Source organism: Engraulis encrasicolus, chromosome 7 (genome assembly GCF_034702125.1).
Source record: "Engraulis encrasicolus isolate BLACKSEA-1 chromosome 7, IST_EnEncr_1.0, whole genome shotgun sequence".
Lineage (NCBI taxonomy): Eukaryota > Metazoa > Chordata > Actinopteri > Clupeiformes > Engraulidae > Engraulis > Engraulis encrasicolus.
In genome coordinates, this window is record NC_085863.1 from 21,077,420 (window position 1) to 21,097,875 (window position 20,456).

Consider the following 20,456-nt stretch of genomic DNA (forward strand, 5'->3'; position numbering starts at 1 on the left):
AGCTAAATGTAATGTGATGTGATGTAATGTACTGTGTAATGGGCAGTCATGGGTAAGCGGTTAGGGCGTCAGACTTGCATCCCAGAGGTTGCCGGTTCGACTCCCGACCCGCCAGGTTGGTGGGGGGAGTAATCAACCAGTGCTCTCCCCCATCCTCCTCCATGACTGAGGTACCCTGAGCATGGTACCGTCCCACCGCACTGCTCCCCATGGGGCGCCACTGAGGGCTGCCCCCTTGCACGGGTGAGGCATAAATGCAATTTCGTTGTGTGCAGTGTGCACTTGTGTGCTGTGGAGTGCTGTGTCACAATGACAATGGGAGTTGGAGTTTCCCAATGGGCTTTCACTTTAGAAAAAACACACCACTCAGCTCCTCCTGGTAGGCCTACAGGCCATGGTCATCTTTCGCGTCGACCAGGCCTACTGCAACTGTCTCTGGTCTACCTGTTTGCGTAAGAACACTGAAGGCCAAAATGGTCCATAACACACCATTCACTCAGCCCACAAGGGCCCATGTTACTCCTTGGTTCATCATGGGCCACTGGTTATTGTTGGCCACTGAATTAAGCACAACTACACCTCAGCAACTGCTTCAGTTTAATTAGAGCCTTATGACAAATAAAGCGATCCCAGTCCAACCTTTAATAATAATAACCACAACTACTACTACTACTACTACTACTACTGCTGCTGCTGTTACTACTCTCGTACTACTACTAGACTACTACTATTAATATTAATATTAATAATAATAATAACAATAATAATAATAATAATGATGTGCAATGATGAAATTATTCTGTGTTTAGTTGCATAGGCCTTACAGAAAATGTGTCACATTTGTTTAGAAACAGCTGTGACTGACTACCTGACTTCATGGCTGAGTTTAAGAATAGCCTAAATGTTTTGAGGTGAACTGATTTCATTATTTGCTGATGGCAGCCGGGCCAGAGACAGAAAATCCTATACCACAGTTGAACACTCTCTACTCTCAGAGATCAGGCAGAAGACTTCATAGAATGGTGATAATAAACACATTATAGCAACTCAACAGAACACATGTGTTTGGTAAAAGGCAGTTAGAGAAAATGCCAGGCCATCCTCTCAGAGGTTAGGAAACAGTCAGCAAAAGCACGCTCTGGCTGGAGAACCTAGGGTGCATTCCAATATGCAGACTTGCGCCCTCCACTTGTGCTTGTGGCCTCATACCAGGAAGTAATACCAGAGATTTTGATTGGAAGGATCTAAACCGCCTCTGGTAATACGTCGTGATGACATCACTGACAACAGCATTGTGTTTCAATATCTCGCAAAAGCTCAATTGTAAAGTCATTTTCTCATTTGCAAACTGGATGGTGAATGAAGAACAGTCCCCCAAAAAATTGTTGTGGCTAGGCTGAGTCTGACAACAGGGAAACGTTATTGTTTTCTCCACGGAGGCGGGGCGTCAGCAACATGTGAGGCCACAAGCACAAGTGGAGGACAGAAGTCTGCATATTGGAATGCACCCCTTGTGCCTCTGGAGGACATTTCAAAGTAGGACACACATGACCATGGAGTTCTTCCTTTCAGAAACACATTATCTTACTTGTCCTGAACTGAGAGAAATACTGTTGCACAACCACTGAATGCTATTCCGTTTTGATAAATCTTTAGAGAGGGACACAGAGAGTTAATGTCCTGCATTTGTAACTGAGGTGATGCTGCGCTGCGCTAGTTCGCCACTCTGGGCTCGAACCCACACAAATAAACAAAAGCAATAGTATCGGCCCCTGAGGACTGGGGGCAAACCAGGAAAATGCCCATATGCCAGATTATCAGTCCAGCCCTGGCCCTCTACACTTCACTAATACTTCACTCACTTCACTAATACATCTAGGCATTATCCCATATCTTGCAGCATATGCAGTACATCTATGTAGTGCGTCTTGCAGTATGTGTAAGTGTAAAGTAAGTGTACATCTTGCAGATTATGTGTAATAGACGTTTCGTAAAGCATTGCAGTGAGCCTCCTATTTTGTAGTCAGTCACCATCACCGCATTGAAGGAGCACATCTGTCAATTTGAATATGCTGTTGTATAACCTTTTGGATGTTTTTTGAAATGTAAACAAACACCTGCCCCCATTACAATGACCAGGATCTCGGCTAAAGAAAAAATAAATCTCAGGCACTGACAAGTCCAGGGTAATGTGAACATTACAACTGCATGTTGAAATTGGCTGAAGTTAAGACAAAGAGCTCCACAAAAAACTATTTAGAATTCTTTATTGTCATGACCTCAAAAAGGATCTTGGTGGTTTAGCAGCAGTGACATTCGTAGTGATTGGTTTGCTTTGTGCTGCGGATTAATAATTGCTAGTGTGATTAAACAAAAGAGTTAAACATGACCTCTGATCAGCTTCTTCTGCATGTAAACTAAAGGAAAGGTGCACTAAAAAGGTGCATTTTATCAGTAGTCGTGGAAGAATGCAGGAGCCGGGTCTGCTCAAGTGTCAGCTGATACTGGCAATCAGGCCTTGTGTGTAACAGATAACATTGGTGAGTTTCCTCATGATATGATGTTAAAAATAGAAACAAAAAAATTGAAAACATTGGACGACCCATTTCCAGAACTATCTTGTATAATTTGTGTAAATTCAAAATGTAAGTTTGAACAGATCCAATGAGTCTTTCAAAAACGTTTTAAACAGTGTGACAACTTTGGCAATCACCACCTTGACAATGTCTGGAAGACTGAATGGTTTAGGACAAAACAGAAATGTGATTTGATGTTCTAGTTTCCAACATGTGTTTGAAATCCAGTTGCAAAGAAGGCTATCTCCTTCAGGGGTGAGTTTCTCGAAAGCATAGTTGCTAGCCAGTTAGTAACTTGGGTAGTTGCCAATGGGAAAATGCATTGCAACCGACAAAGTAGCTAAAATAGTTAGCCGCTATGGTTTCGAGAAATGCACCCCTTGCTCTCTATGCTGACCATGAAGCAGGCAAACGTGTCTGTGTCCTCACAGAAAGTCAGATCTGAGTAGTCACTGAGGCCTTCATGGATAATCCACGACTTCTCTCATTAAGACACAGGTCTACATAAAGAACAACTATTTAGAGTTCCTTATTCATGTATTACACAAAACAACATTTTGGTGGTTTACAAAATCTGAGAGTTTCCTACGATACTACCACCTTAAGGAATGGCAATCAACACCTTGGCAATGTAATATGGAAGTAACTGAATCGTTACAACTCTTAAGGCATGGCCCCTGCCCTGTTGTTTATTTGCTGTCACCAGAATGTCAGTTGTGTCAGGGAGGAGCAGGCTTCACATGCTGTCCATTAAATGTTGTAACGGTATAGGCCCAAATGGCACCAAAATGTAACCAAAAAGGGTTGCAGCTTATATCAACTGTGAGAACAGACATGTTTCTTACGTGTCCCTCTTGCACACTGAAGAAGGCACAAGCTGCAATGAGTGCCAGAAAGGGGGATGCAGTGGTGCATTCGCATCCCAACGTTTGGGCTCCCTAAATGAGGCTTTCTCAACTTTTACTGCAGACAAATGAGTGGAATGCAGCAGCAGTAACATTTGAAAGAAATAAAGAATCAAGACAAAAAAAACGTGCCACACCACTTTAAAACTCGTTTTGGTACCCTTGCCCGCAGATAGGTCATAAAAAACAGTTTATGCAAGGTGTGCCCCTTGTCTGTCAGCAAAATGGCAATGATCAAGTCGTAATGTATGTATGTATTACTAAGACTATATAATGTTGTCGTAGTACCAGAGTAGTAAAGTCTTTCCAACAGCTAGTACAGCCAGAGATTCCTTAAGTATATAGAGATATGCCAACATAATAGGTTTCTATGGGCAACTAACGTGACCAGGTTCCGGTCTGCCTAAAGGGGCGTGTCATAATGCTCCTAGCATTGAATAGAACAGTCCTTAGGTCTGCCTAGGTCTGCCTAAAGGGGGATTTCCCCCACTCCCCCTTGCAATAATAGAACCCGGAAACAATGGGCCAATGGAACCTCTCTCTCTCTCTACTCTCTCTGGTACAGCATTCCTCATTGTGAGGCAAGGACAAAACAGGAATGGGATTTGACTTTCATTCTAACATGTGTTTGAAATCGAGTTGCATGAAGGCAATCTCCTCCAGCTCGCTCTGCTGTCCACACTCCATGAGGCAGGCGAACGTGTTTGTGTCCTCACAGAAGGCCAGATCCGAGTAGCCACTGGGGCCTTCGTGGATGATCAACGGCTCCTCCCATTGGCAGCCCTGCAGGGGAGCGCGGTTCAAATACACTCCCATATCCCTCCTCTTCTTCCTGTTTGTCGGGTGAGTGTACAACAGCCATGTCGTTTCATCGTCTCCTTCTGCAGAGGAGGCGTACTCAGGCACCTTGAAGGCCACAACACTGCCTTGGCAGCCGTGCGGCTGCTCCACTAACATCCGTGCGTGATGGGCCTTGGTGAAGTCCGCCCCGTCGTCCTGACTCAGGGCCTCCACTCTGTGGCCCTTGGTGTTGCGGGCGTTGCAGTACAAGTAGCTCTGGCCCTTGTGGTCCAGCACTTCGGCCATCTCGCACTCGCAGGACTTAAGACGCATCCTGGTGCCGAGCTGCCACGTCTTGCCACAGTCGTCGCTGTAGAAGGAGAAGGCGTGGGGCTCCGTGAAGCACGGCATAGGGTAGCAGAAGCATCTGTGGTGGATGTAGAACATGTAGGCCGGGATAACGAGCCTGCCGCTCTTGGTCTGAACGCCGTGCCCTGGTCCGACGGCGAAGGTGGCCCATCTGTGAATCTCCGAGCCAATCACAGTCTCTGTTAAGTCTTTTGCCTGGCTCCACGTCTTGCCAAAGTCCGAACTGAAGACGTAGCAGAGGCGCGCCTGGTTTTTGCCCGTGCAAATCTGGTGGCGCTCTGTGGTTCTCCTCAGGACACAGATGAAAAACAAATGAATTGTCTGGGTTTTGTTTTCAAAGACGGCGCAAGGGTTCATGGTCCGGTGTTCTGGCAGGCATGCTGTCGTTAGTTCTTGGATGGGTGACCACTGGAAGAGATGAAGCAGGCAGAAATGAATGATCCATTGTGTTCAGCACCACAAATACCTTTCACAAGACAGCACAAAGTATTTGCCCCCGTGCCCACTTTTCTCAGCCTGATTTTACCATCATCTCGTAGGTAGGCTACTACATTTCATTCCAGGGGATTGTAAAGGCAGGCTACAGTGCAAAAAAGTAGCCTATTGTTTTATAACAACAACAACAACAACAACAACAACAACAACAACACTAATAGTAATAACAACGGTAATAAATTATGATTCAAAAGAGGAGTTTACCTCAATTGACGTTTTCTCCACTGTACCTCTTCTCATAACAATAAGCTTTGCGTCATGGTCGGAGGCAGACGTGCGTTTCTCTGCAAAGGCGAAAAAGGATTCCTGTTCTCTGATGTAGATGAGAGATGGAATTCTGTACGTTATCCCCGGTGGTTCATCACGCTTGAATACTGTCGTTTTAACCGGAGCCTCTCCAGTCCACGATCTAGAACTAGGCCTTGATCTGCTGTTACCCATTGCGCCTTCAATGTGCTCGCTTCTCACAGAAATGAGAGAAAGCACACCATGTGATTGAAGTTATGCGGACCTCCTCGCTTTAATAACGGGCACGACTATCCTGAGAAAGGAAAGGAACGAGGCAAAAAAATGAACGTCAGGCTAAGGTTTAGACATAACTAACCACCCAATTACCCAAACAGTCAACGTATGCAGTAACGGGAGGACTGGCAGCGTTCTCTAATCAGCGGTACACACAACAAAGTAAGGTGGACAAAGGTTGCAAAGATATCCGTTCCCCGTGATCTATAGGCTATAGCAAATATTGCGCAACTCTGATGCAGCTTTGCATTAATGTCTTTTTACACATCCGTGTTGATGAAATATGACACAGGTCATACTGTGAGTACGATATGAACAACACTACATCCTGTATGTCCAAGATTCCCAGATTGACGCTCCCAACTCAGGACGCTCCCATTTCATCTCGCTCCCACTAGCCAGACTATCGGTACCACCGCCATATGACGGAGCCAGTTATCTTGTTGATGTTAGTTTTTTGTTTCTAACCCTAACCCTAAACCTAACCCTAACCCTAACCCTAAACCTAACCCTAACCCTAAATTGCTTGTATGTGGCAGTATATGATAATACGTGAAATATAATCGGGTGGGACCGCACGTCCGGGAGTGATAGAAACACCTGGGACCGCACGTCCGGGAGCGATCTCAGTTGGGAGTCTCCATCCGCTTACCATGTCCAAGTAGCTACATTATGCACCAAATTAGAATTAGGAGAAGTCGCTTGCGGAGCACATCTGTGAACAGAATCATCCGTGAACAGCTAGTGCCATTCACCGAACCCCCAACTTACGCGCAATCCACTGTACAGTAGAGCGGGGTGGAACGCTGTCTCCACGAGCAGCACCAATCAGCCAGCCCTCGAGCAAAATGCCGATTGCTTTTGGTCAGCGATTGACGACGTCCGTCTGATAAAACTCAAGCGCACCGCACAAACCGAATCGCGGAAATGAAGCCAAAAAGGATGGAACTGTGGGTAGTGTAGTACACATTCAGCTGTGTAGTAGGCCTATATGAGTAGGCCGGGCCCACATACGCTCTCTGCAGGCTCAAATTTAAACTACACATTTTGGAATAGGGCAGATGAAATGAATGCCAATGATCATGCCTACATTGGAAACAATTCAACTTTTGCTGTTGATGCGCTGATGACTTGCTGCCTCCTGGCTTTTCTGCATAGCCTACTTAGTCGAGCATCAAACCAACCATGGAAGTGCAGATTTAAAACCTTTTCGACAACACTTAACACCCCTTTGTACTCCTTTTAGACAGAAAGTAATTCTAAGTTTAAGTGGACTGCTACTGTAGCCTATGTGGTCAATGTTATTGCTTTATTAATTGGGGGCAAAATCATGACTGGTGTATACAGTTTATGCGCACTCGTTCAGCAACGTTTTTCTTCGTCATCTATTTCTACCCAATTATTATATTCCAAGTGCTCATTAGCAAATAACGAGCTCCAACATTTGAACAATTAGCTGATCAAATAAACTTCCGTACAACCAAGCAGATAAGGTCTTCGAACAATATATGGAAGTCTGATCTCAGAAACGCGCATTGTTCACATGTCCGGTGTCCATCGCTGTCCAAGGTCCTGTAATTGCCCAACTTAGCCTACTTCTCCTTTAACCGCACCCTATCAGGTAGCCAGCAAGCCATGCACCTACAAGAATGCCATCAATACAGAAATAGCGCGGTAAAATGAGCATTTAGCACTATAGTTGACCTCTAAGCATAAATCACTACACCCGTTGCTAATGGGAATATAATCCGATGCCGTAAAGGTGTTGCAGACCGCGCTGCCCCGACTAGACTTCTGAAGGCACTGCAGTGTCGACGCAGCGGATGCTCTCTGACGCGGAGAGAGGAGAGATAGTCCCACAGACGAACTGATGGAGGGAGGGAAGTTGTGAGGCGTTGGGAAAGGAGGGGGTGTTGTATAGTACCCTCAAAATACTCTGAAACAATGGCGGAAGCCAATCCACTTCGGGGTTTTCCTCGGATCCGAAGGACTGGGGTGAGTTGCAGATGTGCGCACGTACATAGGTGCTGGAAGGGCGTCCGAGAGTTTTGGGTTGGGGAGCTGCAGGATCCTGCAGCAGTTGTGTTTGCCGGTGCAATGGGCAACGTGAACTGGCCGCTGTAGCACTCGTTGACTCGTGACTGTGGTGCATGACATCCGAGGACATGGTAGGCTCATACATAACGTGGAACTGTTTGAAACGTTTATTTTGTTTTGCCGCAACCCTTGTTGTAAGTCTTTTTTTAAAAATCCAAAGCAGGTGGATGACGCAAGGGGGTACCGAAGCGCCAAGTGTGACATTCAGCGGGCACGTTGCGCCGCGCGGCTATGTTTTGGGTTACACACTAGCATGTTTACCTGGTAGGGTAACGGTTTGCGCAGGAGGTAGACATGCGTGCGCTTATGAAGCAATGACATTTGTTCATTACAGTGCGATCAATGTCCAATAAGTTGGAGACTGTATCTCCAGTGTTTTTGAAGGAGTTTCAGGCGGCTCGCATTCCATCAGAGGGATGATTGTACATTCTTGATATAGCGTGTATAAAAGCAGGCCACAGGCTCCATGGTCCATGAACGATATCAAATATTTATTAGCATGTAAACCTCAAGAAACTCCCCGTTGGTGTCCAGATTGCCCATGAGATGTTTGCTAATGCTGACTTAAGTGTAGTTTCATTGACAGTTTGACAGGGAGAACCGGAGTTGCTGTTGCACTTCATTGATCCTGTGTCTGTGTTGACAGGCAGGAGCAGGACAAATCCTGCCTTTACTTGCAGAGGGGAACTTAGGTGATAATGAGAGGCAACAAACATTTTGCTTAAAAATGATATGGCATGAGTCTGTTTATCTTTGCAGTGTTTATTGTTTATTTGAAGGAGCGAGGTTAGGCCTACAGTTCATAGTCAAATTCTGTTGATCTCTTTCCATATGCACTTATTCATTGCGGACACACTATACTACACCTGCACAAATTATACTACTAATTGTAACCAATGACCAACCATGCCTGGCTGTCTCCCTCTTTGCCTCTCCTCTATCTGTATCTGTCTCTGTCTGTCCATTGCAGACGTCCTTCCCAGGTAACCTCCACCTGATCTTGGTGCTGAGGCCCACCAGTCTCCTGCAGCGCACCACCCCGTCCGGCACCACCGACATCGGCTTCAGGTTCAGCCAAGATGACTTCGTCATCAAGATGCCCGTAAGATGAAAAGTTGGAATTGTAGTATTTTGAGAACTGTAGTGTAGTGAGAACTGTGGTTGCGTAGATGGGGTCGCCAGTGGGCCTATTCACTATTGGCTGAAAGTACTCAACTACATCATAACAACATTGAGCCCGTTTCCATGGCCACAATAATCGGGTTATTGGAATAAACAGGTTATTGGAGTAAACGGTTTATTGATGCGCATATAAACCGTCTCATTGCTGTGACATTACAGAGAGCCTTAAGTAACAGATTAAGACATAGCCATTACAATGTTGGTGACAGTATGTAAGGTTATAACAGAGGCTCTGCACAAAGGGTTAAAGGTCATGGTGATGATGGTTGTCTTGTCTTTCGTAAAAGGGAGGTCATTTCTGTGACAGAAACATTGCATGTTCTAACTGACTGAGCTGATATTTATACAGACTTTCACTAAACTTCACAACATGTTTATTACATTTACAAGTGACAGTGGCAGTCATGGGTGAGCGGTTAGGGCGTCAGACTTGCATCCCAGAGGTTGCCGGTTCGACTCCCGACCCCCCAGGTTGGTGGGGGGAGTAATCAACCAGTGCTCTCCCCCATCCTCCTCCATGACTGAGGTACCCTGAGCATGGTACCGTCCCACCGCACTGCTCCCCATGGGGCGCCACTGAGGGCTGCCCCCTTGCACGGGTGAGGCATAAATGCAATTTCGCAGTGTTCACTTGTGTGCTGTGGAGTGCTGTGTCACAATGACAATGGGAGTTGGAGTTTCCCAATGGGCTTTCACTTTTTTCACTTTGAAGCTTGTGCAAACACTAAACACAACAGATTCCCACATTCGCATATACACGTATGAGAATATTGGCACACACATTCTTACCTATACAGTTCCTGCATGCTGCACACACATGGTATGCATGCGCTAAGCCATTCAACTAAAAAAATCTATATCCTTGATTGCACAATGCTTAAAAATAGAGTGTATGGAAGCTGTTGTGACTTAAACTTCAGGGTTTTTTTGTCTGTTGAGGTCATCTCTCTCAGCTCAGTCTCTGACCTGCTGCACTTCCTGGATGAGAACCACCTGACACCTGAGTTTGACGGCAAACTGCAGTACTGCAACAGCGATTGGTTTGTCTTAAAAACGGTAAGCATTTTTCAACCTCTTCATATGGAGTTCAACTAACATAACTAAACCCTCAAATTTCTGACCTTGCTATCCTTATGAGAGTGTATGATCTGGTCAAAAATACAGTAGCTTGTATGTAACAGGTGTATTGATACAGTTTACTAGTATATACAGTACAAGACATGGACTTATTTCTTGAAAAGCTTGCCTAATTGAAAGTCTCTCTCTCTCTCTCTCTCTCTCTCTCTCTCTCTCTCTCTCTCTCTCTCTCACACGCACACGCACGCACACACACACACACACACACACACACACACACACACACACACACACACACACACACACACACACACACACACACACACACACACACACACACACACACACACACCAGTGGGGAATAATGGACTCCTCAGACAGGTTCACCTCAGCAGTCACAGTCTGTTAGTGCCTGTGTTAATTTTTTTTTAAAGTGGAGGATAATTTCCTTACTTTGTCAAAACTATCATGTTGGAACTGGGTGCAGGCCATTGAGAGCTTTGCGGTGACGGTGAAGGAGATAGCCCAGCTGCTGCAGTCGTTTGGCACGGAGCTGGCGGAGATCGAGCTGCCGGACGAGGCCAACGCCATCGAGTACCTGCTTACCGCTCACACAGACAAGTACCGTCAGATGAAGGTACGGCAAGACTCAGACTCACACACTGAAGACGGCTTCATGCCGATATGGATCTGTTGGGGCATGGACAGTGCAATAAAGCCTTTTTTAATATGTGAAGAAGCTATTGGCAGTCAGTATAGTCAGTCAGTTCATTCATTGCAATCAAATGCCTGCTCACTGCTCACAGAGACAAGTACCGCAAGATGAAGGCACAGCAAGCCTCAGATCCACAAACCGTCAACCGCCAAAACTCTGAAGCGCAAATGAGAGCCTTGTTTTACCATCGCCTCATACTTCTGTCCAGACGTGGACATTACATTAGGCAAACCTAGGCAATTGCCAAGGGCCCCGACCAACTCTGCTCTACATAGGGCCCCTCAACTTTCACAACAGCCGCAGTAAAGACAAAAAAGTAGGCCTGGTATTAATTTGTGTGATGTAATGTTATTGCAGATATACTATATGAGACAGAACACTAAAATAGTATCAAAACACCCAATTTTATGTCTTTAAATGCTTAAATGCCCTACAGAAGGTGCACATCTTAGCCCAATCAGGGATAACACCAATTAGGGGTGACCCTTATTTTATGTACACTGTACAGGTACGTGTTTAAAGACTAACTTTATGAGTGGCCCATGTTTATATTTAGCCTAGGGCCTCAAAATGGCTCGATCCGCCCCTGCCTCTGTCATTCGGACAGGGGGCCTGGAACCAGAGTTCTGACAGGGGTTTGGTCTTCTTACTAGACAACCGGCTAATTAGCGAACAAGGGAGGCATGAGGGATGAGGGAGGGAGCACATTTCAAACAAGAACAGAGTTCACCCCTACCACCGGTGATCATTTCTCAATGTCATGAACAAATGCTGGTCAGCCGTGTCTGATCAGAGGGTTGCAGGTTCTTCAAATCTCACCTTTACCTCTCCCTACCTCTATCCATGGCTGAAGTGCCCTTGAGCAAGGCACCTAACCCCACATTGCTCCAAAACCCTGTATCTAAATAGTTGTAAGTTGTTTTTAATAATAAGCGTCAGCTAAGTGTAATTTAATGTAATGCTAGTGATCGGATAATATAGGATGTATATTTCAAATTTCAAGGCAGTTTACTCACTTCTCCCACCACTACATGTTTCTCAATTGTCCATCCTCCAATCCAGACCTTGTGTATGAATGAAATTAGTATGAAGAGATGGTAAAACCAACTAGGGCCTGGTGCAGTAAATCTTTTTGTAGTATGAGAAGGAGCTATTGACAGTGTATCAGTCAGTTCACTCATTGCAACTCAGCAATGCCCAGCAGGATTTAACACCTTCCTGCATTATCCTGACTCATTGCAACTAAAAAAAGAGCAACAATATAATGATACAAGTATATGAACATGGAGGTGTATTTGTTACATGCATAGAACTGCAGTGAATTACGAAATTGCAGTTGGTCTGTTTGTACTGCCCTACAAAAGTAATGTGCAGTAACTACACATTTTGTCAAAATTCAGTCTAGACTGAAAATAGTCTTCATTATGCCTCCTTTATCAAAAGCCTTATGATCCAATTGTGTCCCATTTTAGAGATATTGCCATGTCAAATTTGCAGTAACTACCATATCCAACCTAATAACAATACTTCCTAGGCCTTGTCATAATTGGCATAATTATTACACTTTAGGGCAGCCTACTGCATGCACATATGTGGAGGTAGGTAAGTATAAGTATGAAGTGCATGATGGCAAATCCTGTGGTTGGTCTTTGGCTAAGGAATGGGGTGAGTTGACATGTGTGATGTTCAAGTGCAATTGCAATCTTCCTTGGAGGTATGTTTCCTGAAATGGAATTTGGCACATATCCAATATGTCATTAATTCAGTCTGACAATATTGATTCAATAACCTTTGTGAAACGAGCCCCCACTGTCACAAGCTTTTAGCATATTGACATCCATGTTTTTTTATTTCATTGTGATTATTCACTGCTTCACCTTGTGTATCTGCTTCAAGTGAAATCTCACAGTACTTTGTAATAATCATTTGTTTATGATAAATATTTCCACTCTACTGCACTCTGCTCTAAAATAGTCACAGGACAGTTTTCACGTTGGCATCAAGTCAAGTCTTCAGTATACTGACTTATGAAAAGAGCAATGAAGAGGGCAGAGAAATTTTATCATGAACAGAAGAGGAAGCAAAGGCTAGGACTATCACTGATCAGAACTGTACGAGTAATTAACCGTGGCTGTAGTGAATGGAAGAGTTGCACTTTGATGGAGGACTGAGCATTTGACACGTTGTGCCATTAAACTTTTCCGTTATCTTCTTTTTGGTCCAGCACCTGATGTGCGCACAGTCTCTGTCTTTATGAATGGAAGAGTGAAATATTATGATGAACTGAAGAGTCAGTGCAGAGTAGAGACAGTGGAAAAAATCTGTGGTCAGATGAGGAGTTCCTATGAGGAACAGTGACATGCAGAGAAATGAGCAGTGAGATTAGTCATAGTGTAACTAACTATGATGAGCGGAACTGTGAAGTAAGCCATGGGCATCGATGAACAGTGAGAAGAGCAATGGCTATGATGAAAGGAACAGAGAAATGTTATGATGAACAATACAGTAAAATGTTATGATGAACAATACAGTGAAATGTTATGATGATGAACAATACAGTGAAATGTTATGATGAACAATACAGTGAAATGTTATGATGATGAACAATACAGTGAAATGTTATGATGAACAATACAGTGAAATGTTATGATGATGAACAATACAGTGAAATGTTATGATGAACAATACAGTGAAATGTTATGATGATGAACAATACAGTGAAATGTTATGATGAACAATACAGCGGAATTACTAGGACGAACAGTGCTGTGAGCAATGACCATGATGAACACAACAGTGAAGCTGGCAACATAACAGTGAAATGCTATGGAATGTTATGGAGAACAGCATAGTGTGATAAGCAAGAGAACAGTGAAGTGATGTGAAATAAACACGTTTTGGTGGAATTGACAGTGAGATGAGCTGTGATTTATGTGATGAACAGAACAGTGAAATGTTATGATGAACAGAACAGTGTTGACTATGATGACTATGATGACCAGAAAAGGGGGACAAGCTGTGATGTGGTTGCTGTACAGAGGAGTGAGATAAACTGTAATTAGCAATAGACCAGTGGGACAAGCTGTGATGCGTGTGATTGCCAGAGCAGTGCGCTGAGCTGTGATGTATGTGATGAGCAGAATATGTAATTAGGTGAGCTGTGATAGCTGTGACTGTCAGAGCAGTGGGGTAAGCTGTGATGTGTGTTATTGGCAGAGTGTGTACCAGTGTGATGAGCTGTGTGATGTGTGTGATGAGCAGAATATGTAGTTAGGTGAGCTGTGATGTTGGTGACTGTCAGACCAGTGTGATGAGCTGTGATGACTGTGATGTGTGTACCAGTCAGGACCGTAACCAGACATTTTCAAATAGAGGTCAAATACTGCGTGCTGTACTTCAAACTGTGCATTTAGAGTGCTTCAAACGCTTCAGTCAAACTCTTAAGTTCTTTTCCATTAATCACTGCCTTGAGAATAATTGGGGGTGGCGCATACAGACTGAATTTATCATTGTTGATCATATATCGATTTTCATCACAAATAAATTTTACACTACGGAAAAAAAATACTGAGGACATGACCTCTGTGTCCTCAATGGTAGTTACGGCCTTGGTACCAGTGTGATGAGCTGTGATGTGTGTGATGAGCAGGACGAGATCCGCACGGTGATGAAGGAGGGCCGTCAGCTGCAGACCAACCTGGAGTCCGCCAAGCCACCAGAGGGCAACGCTGCGGCCGAGAAGGATGCCGATCAGGACAAGGCCACTGTGCGGAGGTACAGCATGGGCTGGCTGCTTTATCTGCATTTGTGTGTTTGCGTGTTTGTATGTCTCTCTGTTAGTTAGTTACCAAGCCAAGGCACATCGTGCAGCGTTAAAGTCAGAGACTTGTATACATGCCCATGGGTACAGTACTGTGGACTACAGAAAACATTCATTTGGCCATTTTGCATTTTTGTGATCAGAAAGTTATTAGGACAATGCCACCATACAGAGGTACGGTATAAAGGATTTTCTATATGCTGAACCAAGTGAAAGTGTATCATGTCACCAATGCAACATAGTGAGATCAACTCCTCGTCTCCTAAATGGGTGTGACTCTCCATTGAACTCAATTCATCGAGGGCATGGCAGGTCATAGACATGCAACTTAAAACCTTAAGACATACTGATTCTGGAATAAAACTCATTATTCCTCATTATTTATCGTCTATGGAAGTCTTTATGAACTACAGAGAACATACATGTGCATGTTTCTGTTCCTGTGTTTCTATGTTTGTGTCTTTCTCTGTTAGTTTGTTACCAAGACAAGACCACAGTGCAGAGGTAGTACAGCACCATGGGCCACAACGAAGATGCTTTTTTATTTGTGTATGTGTTTTTATTTTTAAGCCTTATTTCAAACAAGACAGTTGATGAGTGTGACAGGAAGTGAGTGGGAGAGAGGGCTGGGGGAGGATTGGGAAATGACCTCGGTCCAGGATCAAATGCAGGTTCCCACCTCCCAGCATAACAGTCAGTGCCGTCGCCATTTGAGCCACAGGCGAGGCCGTGTAGTTGTTGTCTGACTTGTTTGCGATTTTGTTAGTTGCCAGCAGGGTGTTCCTGAAGGTGATTCCATTGCAAGCTAGATTATGACAAGTAATGGGAAATCAGCTAATAAAATAACTTGGAGTCATACTTTTCCTAACTAACTAAAATAGCCTCTTACTGCAGATGGGGTCGCCGGCGGGCCTATTCACAATTTACTAAAAATACTCGACTACATCATAACAACATTGCTATGACTGTACCGAGAGCCTTAAGTAACAGATTAAGACATAGCCATTACAATTATCTATCTGTTAGCAGGGTTACCACTTTCTGTACCACTATGCTAACCATGTTCTTAGAATGTCCCAGTATTAGGCCGTGGTGTAGAAGCATAAAAGAAACATGCTTTTTTTGTTTGGTTGCTTGGGTGTGATTTACCAACGTCACTGTGCAGTTTAACAACAGGCCAGGTTTTCTTTTCTTTTTTCCCCTCTCAGGTGAGGAGCAAGGCAGGCCTACCATGCAAGGCTATGCCATTCAGAAAGTGATGTACCGTATTATCCATCCCTTTTACAATAGGCTGATAGTAAAGCATGCATCGTTGGGTCTTTTCACTGTGTTTCAGCTGTGCCAAACTGTTTTGAAAATTTGCTGCTCATTTAAAACGTAAATCTATTTAAACCATCCTACTGTTGCACTATGGTATTTTAGAAATGGGTCACGAGAGCATATAGCTGTTTGACAGATTTCTATCACGTCATACCAAAAAAAAGACCCTGAACATGAATGCTTACTCCAGCGTCAGCAGTGCTTTAATGAGTTCTCCTAAATGAGGCAGTAGATCTCCTCTGAGACAGTGACAGTGATTATCGGTTCACAAATCAGTAGAGGTAGGCTACACTTCTCTCCTCTGAGGGGAACGTCTATTGTCTTAGACTGCTGAGCTACGGAGGTCTCATCACTCCGTGTGTGTGTGTGTGTGTGTGTGTGTGTGTGTGTGTGTGTGTGTGTGTGTGTGCGTGCGCGTGCGCGTGCGTGCGCGTGCGCGTGCGTGTGTGTGTGTGTGTGTGTGTGTGTGTGTGTGTGTGTGTGTGTGTGTCCTCTGAGTGTGTATGTGGATGTGTCTGTGTGCATGCGTGATGTGTGTGTGAGTGTGTGTCTTCTGTGAGTGTGCGTTTGTGTTTGATTTCTGTGTATGTCGTGTGTGTCCTCCTCTCTCTCCTCTCTCCTGCTTTTTTTTTCTTCTACAGACTCTTGGCCCAGTTACGGGACATGGAGTTGGCCTTTGATGAGTTCTTTGAGAAGCATCACCTCAAGCTGCAGCAGTACCTCCAGCTGCTGCGATACGAGCTGAGCTTCCACGAAGTAGGTTACATACAGGAGGCGTACGATGGAAGAACGCTGACATGGCATTATCATGATCAGAATCAGCTTCATAGGCCATGAGCTCATACATGTGTACAATAGTTCACTCCTACGAATGTGAGCTCTCTACACACACATTCGACAAAGACCATTTTCATAGTACATATTTAGTGCACTAAATATATACATTACAGTGCAGTTTAGTACATTACAATTAAATAGAGTAAATGCAATGCACAATACATTACAATTAAATACAGTAAATGCAATGGACAATCGAAGCCGTATGCATTGTTTTGAACAACAATATACATACAGCCAGCTAATACTGTATAGTCTTAGGATATCAGGTACAGTGAAAGGCCGTCAGCTTTTCCTTGGCTTCTCTCAATTCTATATTTACTCGTTAGTGTGCCTTTGAAATGCTTGGTGATATCTGGCAGATTATTTCATTCATTACTTTTGGTGTTTTGTCTCCTGATGATAACACACAGGACAAGAGAACACTTTTTCTCCACGGCGAGTGTTCTGTAGCTAGAGCGTAACCTATTTCAGTATGGATTGTACTGAATGGCTGCACTTGGACACTGAGTGACCTGTGAATATCCCTCTCAGAGACCTGGCCACCCTGTTTTATTATTTACAGAATTAGACACAAAGGGGTGTGACACTTTTGTTTTAAATTATACACGCATAAGCATTATGAATGACACATACTGTATTTATAATTTATTTGTGAATGAATGTATTACGTGAAAGGAAAGTTGTTTCTACTGGCATAATTATCAACGTAGAATACGAATGCCTTTCTAGATATTAGGTAGGTGAAATCACTCAGTACTGTACATAAATACTTCATTGAAAACATTTCATGAGCCCCAAAATGCACACCGTACCATCTGAGGCACGCTGTAATAGTCATCGAAAGGTTAATTACCATAGTACTACTCTGCTATGACATAACACAGGGCCTTTAGTAATACACTATGACTCGGTCATTTCCAATCTGGTAACAACACATGCATAACACTGTGTTTTAATTGGTTAAATGGAAAAAAAACCTGTTTTGTCGTGGTTCTCCTGGAAAGTTGGTGAAATCTCACTTTTTTGGCAACCTTTTTGCCCCTTTGTAATTGTGTTAGTTGCCAGCAGGGTGTTCCTGAAGGTGATTCCATTGCCAGCTAGATTATGACAAGCAGGAGGTAATGGGAAATCAGCTAATAAAGTAACTTGGACTCATACTTTCTTAACTAACTAAAATAGGCTCTCACCTCAGTCTCAGAAACGTTGGCAGCATTCTGTGAGTGTCACCTTGAAGTGACACCACTGCTAATGCCAGTTCTAGGCTTCTGATACTGCTCCTCCTGGAGGCTGGCTGAGCATCTGTGCCCGTGTCACCGCTGTGCTGTGTCCCTCAGATGGAGCTGGTGCTGGAGCAGCTGACGGCTCAGGAGAGGGCCATCCCCTCTGTGGGGGTGACCGTGGGACAGACGGAGCAGCTGCTCGTGGACCTGGAGGGCCTGGATGCTCGCGCAGAGGTCAGTCTTCACCAGCAGAGGGAGCTAGTGACCATCAATGCTGTGTTTGAGAAGGGAGGGTGGGTGGGACTGGAGACTCGTGCTGCTGGGCGTGTGCCAAGTGTGTTAGGTTGGTAGACTCTGTGCTTGTCAGCAGTATACTTCTACTGTATATACAGCACTACTACTGTCCTGCTACATTGTTCTATTATTATACTACTATACTACTATACTACTATACTGTACTGTATTATACTATTATACTAAAGCCTACAAAATACTGCATAACATTTTGCTACTCGCTGCTATGTTTGATGAGGGGGGTGGGAGGCTTTTGCTGCTGGGCGTATGCCAAGTGTGTTGGGTAGACTACTACGTATGGGTATGCTACTACGTATGTAGTGTCCTACCGTTGAACTACTGCTACATTGTACTATATAATACTATTACACTAACGCCTACAAATACTATACACCATTTTACTATTATACTGTACTGTGCTATACATAGTGGTCTAATATTGACAATGCCATGCTATGCTACACTATGTAAGATTCAAGTCAGGTCAAGTAGTCCTTATTGTCAGTTTCTTCATATGCACAGGCCATACAAGGACATTGAATCTGTGTTTCTCTCTATCCCATGTAAAAAAACATACACATGCACAGAAACATTTGAAATATTTAACATTTAGAATGCTACAATATTACATAATACCGCTATACCAAATATACTGTGATAAGCTAAGCTAAACTATGTTCAATGATACCATGCAGTACTAAACATGAAAAAGCAAGGCAGGAGTACAGAACATTGGGAATAACTATTCTATAGAGGCCATTTAGTATGTCACATTTGTCTCGCCTTTACTTCTAATTATTCAGTCTCGTTAAGTAACAATTTGGCAGAGCACTATTTGGGAATGTTCAGTTATACAATACTATACTAAAAAATGAGCCAGGAGAACAGCACATTGGGACTGTTCTACAGAGAAAATTTTCGTCTCATTTTTCTCACTTCTCCATCTAATTATTCAGAGCGGTTAAGTAACAATTTAGGAACTAATAGCAGCACATTGGGAATGCACATGATTCAGACTTATTACACATTCATTCATTTTCAACACTTTCCAAACATGGATATTAGAATCAGCAAAAACAAACTCCCACATCTCCCCCTTCTTGAAAATGGCACGCAGGCAGGCGCCAGAAGCAGTCATGAAGGACCGAACACTTCCAGTGGACAGATGGTCTGGGGTGTATTGGCTGAAACGCAGCCAGACAGTCAAGGGAGAGTCTGGGCAGCATCAGACTGGTGGATAGTGAATGAAAAAGCTGCATTGCCTGCTGTTGCTGTTCACAGATTTCTCATTCTCAGCCACTCAAGTTGCCCAATGATATTAAATGTAAATGTGAGGAATAAAGCAAAAAAGGGATGCAACACCTTTTGTTCAGGAGAACGAAAGATATTATACTTGCACATGACAAACTGTCAATAGGTGTAGAGCAGTCTATGCAGAATAAAATACCATGGCTCATCTCGCCACCCCACTATGACCCTCCTCCTAGTCCTTACCAATACTCCCTACCTTTAGTCATGCATGGGTAAGCAGTTAAGGCTGCCCCCTTGCTCAGGCACATGCAATTTTGTTGTGTGCAGTGCACAGATTTCTCATTCTCAGCTACTCAAGTTGCCCAGTGATATGAAATGTAAATGTGAGGAATGAAGCAAAAAGGGATACCACAACTTGAACAAAAGACAACCCAGTATATTGTACTTTACTTGCACATGACAAAGTGTCAATAGATGTAGAGCAGTCTATAGCCCGATTCGGACTGGACTTTTATTACCTACGGACCCACGGTAATTCGGAATAATCACGGACAATGTCTGAGTTCTTAGTCCTGTGCGAATGTGCCATGTCCGCGATTTGTGAGGTAATAATTCCGCTGCGAATTACTGTATTTCGGCGAAACACAGACGTCCTGGGGTAATTTCACATAGGCGTGCCGTCTGCACCCCCTTCAATGTCTGTGACTTGCGTAAATAACTGACGTTTATTTATCCCGTCCAAATGAGCCCCGATAAATAACGGAGGTTCGGGGGTAATTGCGAATTACCAGGGGTCCATAGGTAATATTTATCCCGTGCGAATCTGGCTAATGCAGAATACAATGCCATGGCTCATCTGGCCACCCCACTACGGCCCTCCTTCTACTCCTTACCAATACTCCCTACCTTTAACCCCCTCCTCTATCCTTACTCCATTTTCCCCAAGCCTTTATCTTCTACCCCTTGCCCCAATTGCTACCCCAAACATCTTCC

General features: G+C 44.0%; 2 protein-coding genes across 2 annotated transcripts in view; one reads left to right on the forward strand and one right to left on the reverse strand.

The window, feature by feature from the left end:
- Positions 1-3,838: 3,838 nt before the first annotated feature.
- LOC134452600 (sialidase-3-like) lies at positions 3,839-6,519 on the reverse strand. The gene is made up of 3 exons (XM_063203064.1): positions 6,419-6,519; positions 5,330-5,666; positions 3,839-5,038 (listed from the first exon to the last, which is right to left on the reverse strand). Exons 2-3 carry the CDS (start codon positions 5,564-5,566, stop codon positions 4,094-4,096), a joined length of 1,182 nt encoding a protein of 393 aa, XP_063059134.1. The 5' UTR covers positions 5,567-5,666; positions 6,419-6,519; the 3' UTR covers positions 3,839-4,093.
- Positions 6,520-7,591: 1,072 nt separating this feature from the next.
- The window catches only part of LOC134451748 (proto-oncogene DBL), a 41,661-nt gene continuing 28,796 nt past the window's right edge, over positions 7,592-20,456 (forward strand). The window contains exons 1-7 of the mRNA XM_063202147.1: positions 7,592-7,642; positions 8,715-8,846; positions 9,866-9,982; positions 10,491-10,640; positions 14,368-14,492; positions 16,500-16,614; positions 18,033-18,152. Of these exons, the coding sequence (XP_063058217.1) occupies positions 7,592-7,642; positions 8,715-8,846; positions 9,866-9,982; positions 10,491-10,640; positions 14,368-14,492; positions 16,500-16,614; positions 18,033-18,152 (810 nt within the window). The remainder of the gene's footprint in view (positions 7,643-8,714; positions 8,847-9,865; positions 9,983-10,490; positions 10,641-14,367; positions 14,493-16,499; positions 16,615-18,032; positions 18,153-20,456) is intronic.